The 12,657-nt window shown below is 46.8% G+C and overlaps 1 protein-coding gene across 1 annotated transcript in view; it reads left to right on the top strand.

The window, feature by feature from the left end:
• Nucleotides 1-9,234, top strand: part of LOC144767694 (uncharacterized) — a 35,548-nt gene extending 26,314 nt beyond the window's left edge. The window contains exon 3 of the mRNA XM_078651089.1: nucleotides 8,577-9,234. Within this exon, the coding sequence (XP_078507215.1) occupies nucleotides 8,580-8,957 (378 nt within the window). The 5' untranslated portion in view covers nucleotides 8,577-8,579 and the 3' untranslated portion in view covers nucleotides 8,958-9,234. The remainder of the gene's footprint in view (nucleotides 1-8,576) is intronic.
• The last annotated feature ends 3,423 nt before the right edge of the window (nucleotides 9,235-12,657 follow it).

Raw genomic sequence — 12,657 nt, 5'->3', positions numbered from 1 at the left:
TGATCAGATTTCCACCTTTTTCCATACTAAAATCATGGATATTTACACAGACTTGAAAACCCTCAATCTCAACCCAGCGATCCCTGCTCCACTCGTCGTGACTCTGGAGAATCAGGTGATCGAACCCCTCAGTCGGCACACCCATTTTCCCCCCCTCACTCCCGACCACCTTAGCCTGCTTTTGGACAAGCTTAAGTCCGGATCCCCGCTTGATCCCTGCCCCTTGAAAATCCTGAAAGAATGCAGGCAGGTAATTCTGCCCCCCCTCGTAGAGGTAATGAATCTGGCTATCTCAGAAGGGGTTTATCCCCTGACGTGGAAAATGGCAATTGTCAAGCCCCTTCTCAAAAAGCCTAGACTGGACCCCGGGACCCTAAAAAACCTCCGTCCCATTTCCCTTCTCCCTGCCCCCGCTAAGCTCCTGGAGGCACACCTTAACCATCACTTGAGTGCCTTCCTCGACAGTTCCAGCTCTCTGGACCCCTCTCAGCACAGCTTTCGGAGGGCACACAGCACCGAGTCGGCACTTACTGTGGTTGTCGACAGCATTCGAGCCAAGGTCGACAGTGGCCAAACAACTCTACTGGTGCTGTTAGATCCAACGGCGGCTTTTGACACCCTCTCTCCATCTATTCTAGCTTGCCGCCTCAGTATTCTGGGAGTTGACGGTCCCGCACTCAGCCTTCTTACATCCTTCCTTGACCAACGGAAGCAAAGAGTAAATCTGGCGGACTTCATCTCGCCAATCAAGCCTGTGAAGTGTGGGGTCCCCCAGGGCCCCTCCCTGAGCCCCATGCTTTTTAACATTTACGTGGCCCCACTCGCCAGGCTTGTAAGGTCCTTTGGCCTAGAAGTTCTTTCCTACGCCGACGACACACAGATCATGGTCTCCATAACACAATCTGTGAATATTACAGCTCTGAACTTTAAAAACTGTATGGAGGCGGTCGCTGGTTGGATGGTCAAGAACTTCCTTAAGTTGAATGGGGAGAAAACCGAGGTCCTCATCTTTGGAGGCAAACATGAGACCTGGTCGATGGACTGGTGGCCCTCTGCCCTTGGCGTTTGCCCCACGCCATCCTCCTCTGCCCGGAACTTGGGTGTTATCCTGGACACCACTCTTTCCCTTGAGAAACAGGTCAGCAGGACAGTTTCCACCTGCTGTGGTGCCCGTAGGATTTTAAGAAAAATCACCCACTATCTCTCCCTAGAAGCACGCGGTGGCTCTTATAGCCTCCAGGCTGGACTACTGCAATGCACTATATCTAGGCATTAACAACGGCTTGTTCCAACGCCTTCAGATTGTGCAAAATGCAGCGGCCCAGTTTGTCATGGATGCCCCGAAGTACTCTTCAGGTTCGGCCATCAGGAAGAACCTGCACTGGCTCCCCATGCAGGCTAGGATAAATTTTAAGGCCCTCTGCCTTACGCACTGTGCCGTGAACGGGACTGGGCCCGAAGACATCCGTTCACTTGTGTCCCACTATGTTCCCGGTAGGGCTCTTCGCTCCTCCAACAAAAATCTGCTTGTTGTCCCCCGAGTATCCAAGGTCAGATGGGGCGGAAGGGCTTTCCGATTTCTCGCCCCCAGACTTTGGAACACTCTCCCTGAGGACCTTAAGGGTCTTGCTTCCCATGCCCTTTTTTGTAAAGCACTCAAGACCTGGCTCTTTCAAGAAGCCTACCTGTAACCCGCTCCCAGTCCTCCTCTGATCCTACAGTTGTACCACCTTTAAGCGCCTTGATGCCTATGGGTTTAGTTGCGCTCTACAAATTTAATTTCAATTCAATTCAATTCAATTCAGACCTAACTGCCAGGCCAGGTCTTCCCTGGACTGGAAACAAGCATCCTGGGACCGGTTTCAGGGTATGTCACGCTTCTTCAGCCAGGCTAGCTTGAATCCAGTGGCACAGTGAGTAAGGGACCCCCGTCTGGGCATACCCATCCCACTTAGGGCGAAAATTGTTACAGCAAACATGTGTTACAGCTGGGTCCAAACTGGAATGGCCTGGTGAGCAAAAAACATTGGATTTAGACCCAGATCTCTGTACTGGGGTGAATGTCTGACATTGTACTGCATTCTGTCCATCAACTGTTCTTTTTGCACCCAGTCTTACTGGGAGCGTAAATTCAGTGCGCTCAAGCCAATCCCGATGATTCTCTCATGCATGAGAGCAACGTCATGATTTGCCGCAGCGAGTTTGGGAGCCTGTGGATGCAAGGGACTGGAGCAGAAGAGCGAGATGTGGCTGGCTGCAGGTAAGTTCGTTTTTATAATTTATTTTTGCATTTTATTTGTTGTCTGTCATCCCCCCAACCCCTTTCCCCCGCCCCGCTACTCTTCAATGACACTAGCTACTACTGACCACTACCAGCCTGGATAACAAGTAAGGGGAATAGGAAGAGGCAGTGCAAGTTCAGACAGGTGGAGAATCACGGTGGTGATGGAACACCAACAACAGCTCTTTGTCTGCTGTGTCATGGGGAGGAAAAAGACCAAATGACAGTCCATAGTGGACAAGGTGAACAGCGTTGCTGACGTCAAGAGGACAGTGATGGACTGTACAATCGCTGGCATGATTGTAAGTGGAAAACTAAGGAGAAACTGGCAGCCAATCTCAAGGCAGCATTACAGACCGGAGGTGATAGTACAGCGTCCCAGGAGGAGCTGGAACCCTTGGAGGAGCAGGTGTCCGCAGTCATCTCTGAGGAATCGGTGTCCAGAGTTTAGGGACAGGATAGTGCTGCCTATGACAAACTACATCAGCAACAGGGTAAGTTCCAACAAGGGGCCAATGTGGGTAACTATGCAATGTTGTGCAATTCAGACAGCTATGTCCAAGCGCTCTGTGGCACTGTCTGCAGGCTAAAGGGTAGGCACCTGGCTCATCTATGGTTAGACATGACATCAATAGAAGCCTCATGGGCATTATGATAATATGTTGGAGTAGAACAGCATCGCAAGCTTTCTAGCTGTGCTGTCCTATGTCAAAAGAAAAGGGCAGGAATGCGCTGTTTCTACAAGATACAGTGCATTCCTGTCCTTTCTGCAAGCCGGCGCACAATCAGGAGACGTCCACCAAAGCAGACAACCTTGCACTAAGATTCAAAAGGTACCTGCATTGGTGCTAGCCAGCTGAATTTGCACCAGCATAAAGGAAAGCACAGCGATGTGTTGTATTGTTGTAAACACAGCAAAACCCTGCACTTTCCTATTCACACAGCTTTGTGCAGTAAGATGGTTTCTTGCACTGCACACGTCTATGAAAGATGCCCCTGTGTCTCACCTGGGCCAATGCACATTAACCTAGCCTCCAAGTCCCTAGCATAGAATTGGTATTCTTTGAGGGTCTAACCTGGACCCATACACATTAACCTAGCCTCCAAATCCCTATCATAGAATTGATATCCGTCAGGAGAAACAACACACCTGAGGGGTGGTGGATATGTAGGCCATGGGTAGTACCTACACAAAGGGACATTTCAAGAGTCACGTCCATACTCACGCAGTATAAACTACATGGTATGCAGCTGTCCTGGCATGCAGGCTCAGACCACACAGCTGTCAGCTTTCATGGTAAGGACCACCTGAACTCCTTTCATCTACTAAATGTGATTCGGTGTGGGGATGATTGCAAGTGATGGACACAAGAGGACCAGGGAGCATATTTACAGTGAAATGGCGCAGGGTGTTGATGTAAAACAATCTTCAGTGCTGAGCAGCATCATTGTAAAAACGCATGGATTGGCTATATTAACCATAATATGTACCACCCCTGTCCTCACACCTGCTCCACTGCAAAAAAAGAACAGCCATCCGCCAATGCAGGCACTTGTTTACCATGGCGCAAGGGTGTGCGTGTTGGTGCTTGGCTGTTTTGATCCATGCCAGCGCAAGGGAAAACACATTAGGTGCACAGTATCCTTGTGAATATGGTGATTTCCTGTGTTTGAGGAATGATGCAGGGTGGCGCAGCTAAAGTGCTTGCACCGCTGTATTGTGCCATTTCTATGTGAATATGCCCCTCGGTAGGTACATGTCACCATTCCCAGCACTGCTACCATCTGGGATGCTGTCTGACACATGTCACTCTATCACAGCATGCCATATCAGTCCTTTGGATATGGTCCTACATAATGTAGGTGTCATAGTCAATATATGATAAGGGTGCGATCACTGTGTAGCCGTAAGTCGTCTGCAGGACCAAATTTGGAACAGCTAGAGAAGACATGTACACATACAAGTGCATGTATCTGATGAAAACAATGTGTGACACCCTGCAGATAACGAACTCTGGTCCTGATAAAATGGCTTGAATGTCAGTGATTTTTCTTTGACTAGCATGACAGGGCCCATTCACTCAGAGTAGTCACACAGTGGTAGTGAGAACCATGCTGAGATCCTGTCATCTGAAAGGGAAATACAGTGCTGTTTGCAATTCACATCCTTGCATAATAGCTGTCCTATGCATTAATGAGGAATGTATGATTGTATAGTCATCAATTTTAATAACCCAGATGTCACCAAAAGAACTTTAACATCTGTGATAGGGAAGCCCCAGGACCACATCGCATAATTTCCCCTGGGATTCTTCTACCCCCCCTATAGCAACTGCTTCAAGATACCAGCACGGCACTCACACAAGGTGGAGGCCCCATGAGGTCAATCATTACCCGCTGAATAATGACCCTTACTGGATACATCAACATGCTTTCAATATACCAACCTCCAATAGATTCAGTTCTTTGGAGGGGGTAGATTGACAGTTGGTACCCTCTGTATCCATAGAGGAAAGGATTAAGGACAACATAGTGTATTCTGATACTGGGGTATGTGTAATTAAAACCCATTCCCCTAGTGTGGCAGCTCAGGGCGGAGAGTACTTGAGCGGCTCCCGACCCAGCACTGCAACAGGGGATGGGTCTTTCCTGTTAGTCGACTACCATAGCTCTCTAGTACAGAGTAGTGCAGAGGTTGAAGTTGTGCAGACAATCCCAAAATTAGGACTCGGTATTAGTTGCCCCCAGGTAATTGAAACCCCTAATAAGAGTCTACCAAATAGAGGCACCACAAAAATCCTGTTAAGGAATGTAGCAGGCATCAATAACAAATTGCACGATCCGGAGTGGAGAGTATTCATCGCAGATCATGATATCTGCATGCTACAAGAGACGTGGGCCAGAGATGAAGTCAGCATGCAAGGGTTTGCTACTTTCTACATCTCGGCCACTCGCGCGGGTGCAGGAAGACCGTCGGGTGGTCTAATTACATAAGTGGGTGTTCATCTTGGCTGTACGGCATCCCAAATAGAAACTTCTTCTAAAGATATACTGTGCGTACAGCTGCTGTTTCCACAGCACAACCCTATCATGTTAATTAATGCCTATTCAAGATCCACCCTGGGAGGAAGGGAGTCTTCCACTCTTGAGGAGCTGGACACAGTCTTATCCTCTACTCCAGCAAACAATATGGTCATACTAGGCGGGCACTTCAATTGCCAATATGAACCCCTAGAGGGCATGGAATGTGACATCATTTCAGAGGAAGATTCCCTGTTCAAAATCCCTGAATCGGGTTGCCCTCCAGTGACTAAATGGACACCTCAGGTAATCCAGATGAATTGCATCTCCTTAAATCATTCATTGAGAGCATGCAATGGTAGATCTAATTCGGACTCATCATCTGCCTTTACATTCCACATCAAAAATCGTGGGTTCATATTGGACTACATCCTGTTAAATACTACTTATTGGGACAGGATGGTAGATTTCAAAATAGTTCCCCGCACCGACAGTGACCACGATGCATTGGTAGTCGATCTCCACTCTGTTACCCCCACTACAGCAAAATGCACTAACCCCCACAAAGACCAGGGGAAAATATTATCTAACTGTAGAAGGCGTATACGTTGGGTCAACTTTGCCATATCCCAGGAAAATATGAGCACACTCTATGACACACTTCTACCAGTGCTCTTAGAAGCCTCCATTCTATGCAATCCTGGCAGGGATTTCATGGAAAGCGAGGCTATCGAGAAAAATTTTGAAAATCTTAAGAAAATTACACTAGAATTCTTTTTCCCAAGCAAACCATCTAAACCCAGTAGACCCGTGCCACATCCATGGTATAATTCATTATGCCGGAAAGCTAAAAGCTCACTGGTGGCCTCAATTAAATCAAAAGATGCTTCCCAAATAAAAATTGATAGAAGGGCCTACAAAAGGGCAGTACATGTAGCTAAACACAGGTGGGAAATGGAAAACTGGGAGTTACTAAAAACTTCACTTGGGGAAAGGGATATGAGATCTTTCTAGGGAATTGTAAACATGGGCACCACGGCGCCCGGTAAAGCAATTGAACCGTCCCTGGGAGAAGAGGTCTGGCGGGCACATTTTGAATCCTTATACAAAGATACAGAGAGCATAGAGATTCAAATTGATCATCTTTGCCCTGATATTCAGGCCCCCAACATAACTCTGCAGGAAGTCAAGGCTGCAATAGTGAGATTACCCCCAGGTAAGGCCCCTGGTTTAGATAAAATCCCGGGGGACCTCTTTAGGAGTGAGCCAGAAATTTGGGCTCCTTATTTGTGGGTCATTTTTAATGCAATCTTGCAAGGCATGAAAGTCCCTAAAAGCTGGAAAGGGGCTGAAATAATTCCCATTTTTAAAAAGGGCTCCCCACTATTGCCAAGCAATTACAGACCAATCAGTCTGATAGACATCTAACAAAAAATCTTTGCACGTGTCTTATTATTGAGACTCCAATCCTGGATGGATGAGGAGAGTGTTCTTTCCCCACTCCAGGCAGGGTTTAGGGAAAAGCTGTCTACTTTAGACCTAAGACTTCAGTTACTCTATTGGAAGACGGTTTCCCTTGAGAGGGAAAGCTTGTACCTGATATTTGTTGACCTGAGGTCAGCTTTCAACCTGGTGCCCAGGTCAAAACTATGGTCTGTTTTATTGAAGCAGGGGGCCCCGGTATATCTTGTACAACTTATACAACGTCTGCACGAAAACAACTTCACACAGATAAGATTTGGCAAGGATGGCAATTTATGGGCTCCGATTCTGATTGAACGAGGCGTGCGCCAAGGTTGCGATCTTGCCCTCACACTATTCAGCCTATACATAAACGATTTGATTAAAATGTTGACCAAGGAAAAAGATCTAGATGCCCCCAAATTAGGTTCAAAACAAATCTCGGTGATGATGTTTGCCGACGATACGCTTCTGGTATCCAAAACCCCTATCGGACTTCAAAGGGTGCGGGACCAATTTAAATTGTTCAGTGAGGATAGGGGGCTTGAGATCAACCTCCAGAAAACGAAATTCATGGTTTTTAATAAACCCAAGAGCATTCGTCCAAACCCTTCATTAAATAATGTACCTCTAGAAAGAGTCACATCATTTACATATCTAGGCATCACAATCACTGAGACAATGGATTGGGGGGCACATATAGGCAAATCAACACTAAAATTAGCCCAGTCCACAGGGGGATTACTGAAGGTTTACAATAACTCCAACAAAAGCGCCGTCAGTCCAGCACTGGAAATCTATAAGGTTCAGGCCTGTGGGGGTGGGGGTGCGCTATATGGAGCAGAATTGTGGGGGCACTGAAGGCCCAAGTCCTTAATACAGATAGAGAACCAATACATCCGGAATCTCTTTAATCTAGCGCGCAGTACCCCTCTAACACCTCTCCGTTTAGACTTGGGTTTAATGGAACTGGAGGCAGCCCTATGCCTCAGACCCCTGCTATACTGGCGTCGCCTATGGTCGACCCCAGAACTCATTATTTACAGAAAGGAACTGTCTGAAGTTCTAGAAATCAGAGGTGCTGCTAGGCTCCCTTGGTTGGCTCATATTAAAAACTTATTAGTTGGTATGGTTTTGGAGGTAGCTTGCGATTATCCTGGGGAATCTGAGCTCCATGTCTTCTTTGTATGTCCAGGGTACAGCAAAACGAGAAAGAGATGGTTAGCCCAGATTTGTAGAAATTTAGGCAGGGGCTCCTGCGTTGAAACTTTCAGGATACTGAAATGTGACCTTAGTATTCCAATAGTCTATTCTATGGCAGGGTTCCTTTTTTCAATGTGGAGTACAAGAAGGATCTTTATTAAATCCTCAATCGCCCTGGCAGCTAGGAAATAGCTACTGTTCCATCCCTCTTACCAATTGGTTCTAGGTGAATGGAAATGTCTAACATGGGGGGCTACTGAACGCCAATAATTTCTGAATATTGCACCATGCACTTTGATTCTGTAATTGATGCTGCTATGTAAAGATCTTGGGAGGAAAGTATTACTCTGATTTTAATCTCAATTTTAAATTGTATATACCTCTGGAGTCTATTTTATGGTATTTTAAAATAATTTGCTGTACATTTTTAAATACGATGTTGCAAATATCTGTACTTTCTGGGCCATGTTGGCCGTAATAAAGATGTATTTGACTTGACTTGATTAATGAGGAACTGAAAGTGTAATGTATTGCACCTTGATTGCCAACTGCTTTACTCATGTCAACATCTAAAAGAAATCAGCAATAGCATTCTCCCCTCTCATTGTAGAGGATGAACCCATCAACTTCTGGTGAGAACGCTGTCCTGGACTTAAGCAACATGCAACCATCGACAAGGACACCCCCCCAAGAACTCCTGGACTCCACTGAGACACCATCTCTGTACACGTACAGGGTCAGCAGCGTTGCGGTGTCTCCTCATACCACTCCTAGCAACCAACAAGCACCACCTGCCACCCCAACCAGAGCGCTGGACTTCGAGGATGCACAGATTGCCTCCCAATGTTCTGCAGCAGGAGTCAAGCAGGAGGTGGCAGAGCAGATGCGGTTGGGGCGGAAGTCTGTGGGTGCCTCAGTCCCACAGAGACAACACTGCCACCATCAGAGGCACCTACTCTCTGCTTTGTGGCCTCCAGCATCCCCTGGCTGAAATCGCTGGTGTCATGAGGCAGAGGCACCAGCGAGGTGGTCAACCATCTGGGGGCAATGAGAACCATCTTGGAGTCCATGGAGCGGAAGCAAGACCCTCACTTTGCTGCCATGGCTGCCTACCACCACAATGTTGATGCTGTGTTGCAAAACCAGCAGACCGTCCCCGCTGCTGTGCTGCCTCATGTGCTGGCACAGATGAATGTTTCTGCAGCAGAGGATCCACATCTTCTGCCCCAGATGTGTGGTCGCTTCCCTCAGCTTCTCCACCTACAACACAACCCTCACAGGAGACACCACACACATCAGAGGAGGAAGATGCGGATGGTACCTCTTTACAACAAAGAAGTCTCCAGCAGCATTCATCTATGCCACATGCCTAGTTTCCTCTTTGCTCTGTGCTTACAAAAATGCAAGGGAACATCTGCAGCCACTGTCCTCATTTTGGGTATGCCCTGTTCATCTTGACCATTTGTGGACTTTCAATGTGGCCTATGCTCCCTAATGACATTGTGTTCATCCTTCTGACTGATGCACTCCTCTCCTCAACATGTTACATGACATGTTCCCCACGTGGACTCTGGACATTCTGTAGCTCTAAACATGCTTTAGGGTTGCTGTCAAATGAATTTTACCAGTGAGCCATTTCAACATTTGCACATGTAAATAAATGCACTACTTACTATTACATGTCAAGTCAAGTCAAAAGAAGTCTTTATTCGATTGTTCATCTTAAAAGACATGCTACACATCCAACATTATGTCTCAATTTCTAAAGTGCACGGATAGTTGTTTAAAAAAATAACTTAATATGAAGTTAAAAACATGAACTAAGACAGAATTAAATCATTTATACATGACTTCATTTGCAGAGTTAAAAGTTAAACATAATAAAAAAACTGTTATTACAAGATGTCTAATTGGGACCTTATAGCTTATTTAACTGGGACCTTGATGCGAGTTAATCAACCCCAAACGTAGAATCCAAGCCCAACCAAGATATTTTGCAACCCCTATTACTATCAAGGGCGATAGATCTTTTAGGATTCTACAGGCTGTAGATGCTGAACGAGTGCCCAGACTTCTACATAGTGGACTTAGCCACTTTTTTCTGGGTGCAACATACAGGGGGCATACAAAGAGAAAATGACACACACTTTCACCCTGCCTGATACACAGTGGGCAGTGCTCTGGCCCTCCCTTACCCCATGATGTAGTTAGGCACCTCAGTGGTAACGAGCCAACTCTCAGTTGATGGAAAAGTTTGCGATCCAGGGGCTTGGTGATGACATCCCAGTACTTTTCAAAGGAAGAGACATCCTTCAGAAGAACAAATGTCGTTGTTAGGGAACTTCCTGTCATTTCCGAGTGTCTTTTACCAACAACCCATTCCCAGTATAGATTTCTCAGCTCTTCTTTGGGAGGAAAGGTGGCCAAGTCAGGGTTATGCCATAGTTCGCCAAGCCCCATGGCGCACAGAGTAGATCTTACCCCTTTGAACCATCCTATATTGTCAGAGCCCAGGAAATCCCTTACCTCTAGACATGCTTTGGCGTAGAGCAGTAGCTCTGGTGTGGTCCACAAGCGCCGGCAAAATGCTAGGGGTCTGAATCTCGCTAGGTCTTCCACTGGTTGGCACCCTAGGTCGTACAAGAGCGGGATGCGCGGAGATGATTTCGGTAGTCCAATCGCCGCCCTGAGAAATTTATTTTGGGCTAACTTTAGGGGATCCAGATTACTGAAGCCCCAGAGCTCTGCTCCATACAGAACAAAGGGCAACATTTTTGTGCCATAGATTTTCATGAGCGGGGACATTGGCCGGGTGTTAGAACTTTTATGTTCTTTGAGGAGGGCTCCTCCTATTTGCGCATGTTTTAGTGCCAAGAGCTCGACTTGCAGTTTCCAACTAAGGTTTTCACTAAAAGTGACACCTAAGTATGTGAATAAAGTAGTCTGCTCAAGGGTGGTGCCACCCATTGTAACCCTGGCAGCAGTTGGAGATGTTCCTCTCAGCACCATAAACTTTGTTTTGGATATGTTAACCTCCAGCTCATGCTCGCGGCAAAACAACTCAAATCTTGACAGGGCCTGCTGGAGACCCTGCCTCGTCTTAGATATTAACAGGGTGTTGTCCGCGAACATGAGCAGAGGTACTTTCATCCCCGCCAGTGTAGGAGCATCCGTGGGGTGGTTCACAAAATAATTGGTGACCCCATTAATAATTAGGGAAAACAAAGTAGGGGCCAAAACACACCCTTGTCTAACACCTTTGGCAACTGGAAATCTATCCGTAACCTCCCCAGGCTTACCCCAACGTACTTGTGCAAAAGTGTGGGCATGTAAATTCACTAAAAGTCGCACAAGAACAGCAGGCATTCCCAGTTTCAATAGGCATTCCCACAGCTTGGACCTAGGACCGAGGTCAAATGCGGACCTTAGGTCCACAAAGGCTGCGTATAGCTTGCCCTTCCCAAAAACAACTGTCTTCCAATATAGGAGCACAAAACGGAATGCTTGGTCAAGAGTGCTCACATGGGACCGGAAACCTGCCTGCAGAGGTGTGAGAATATCAAAATAATTAATCCATTCCTGAATCCTACCTAATACGAGGCGGGCTGTTATTTTTTGCACCGCATCGATGAGGCTGATCGGTCGGTAGTTTGAGGGAACTGAGCGATCGCCTTTCTTATAAATTGGTAGAATTTCTGCCCCGTACCAGGAGTCCGGGACCTTCGCTCCAGAAGCAAGTGCATTTACCAGATGGCAGATATAAGGGGCCCAGAGATCCTGATCCTGCAGAAATACATCAGCCGGAATGCAATCGGGCCAGGTGCTTTACTATTACATGTGTGTTGTCTGTCTGTAGGAGGCAGGACAAGGTTGGCTATTCACCATTTTGTTAGGAAAATACAACAACCAGTTGCCCAAGGGACTTGTTGTTTGTAGTGTCTGTAACAATGCTAAGCAGTGAGAGTGTAACATAACATATTTGGTGAACACTATTTGTGTGTTGACTAGAAAGTGCTTACTCAAGGTTGAAAGCATGAAGTTCTACTGGTATCATGCATTCATCGTTAATGGTGAATTAAGTGACCCCACAAGAGCCGGATCCACTCATGGTTACTAGCAAGCACACAAAATTGGGCTGATAAGTAAGCACTGCAAGTGTGAGTGGGTACGGGGCAGCAATCAGTGTGTGAGTCTAAAAACCTACCAATTGTGCGAAGGCTTTTGACCACACCATCTCTCCGATGCATGTTTCATGACATACCCACATAGCGATATTGTATATGAACACATGATTTGCGCTGTGTACAATTTCCATCATGTTACCCGCATCCACTGCTCAACACCAGCAGCGGCTGGCACAGATCAGGTATGTGGGGGGGGGAGGAGGAAGGGGAGTGTAAAAAAATTAAAATAAAACCCATTCACCTTATTGACGCGTCCCACGCCTCTGCTCCATCTCTCCTCTGCATCAGAACAAGAACCAGGCTTCCCTGACCAATCACAACTTTGCAATGGTGTGTTGTGATTGGTAAGCACCCAGGCTCCACTGACTAATCACAACACTGCAATGCAGCATTGTGGTTGGTCTGAGCAGCATGATTCGGCACTCATACAGGGACTGGGGGTCAGGGCAATTTCCCTACCCAGCTGTAATGCAGTCTGGTTGCAAAATATGGAAAGTGCGCATGACT

Source organism: Lissotriton helveticus, chromosome 7 (genome assembly GCF_964261635.1).
Source record: "Lissotriton helveticus chromosome 7, aLisHel1.1, whole genome shotgun sequence".
NCBI lineage: Eukaryota > Metazoa > Chordata > Amphibia > Caudata > Salamandridae > Lissotriton > Lissotriton helveticus.
Note: the sequence above shows the minus strand (reverse complement) of the source record. Positions and strands in the feature narration are given on the sequence as shown.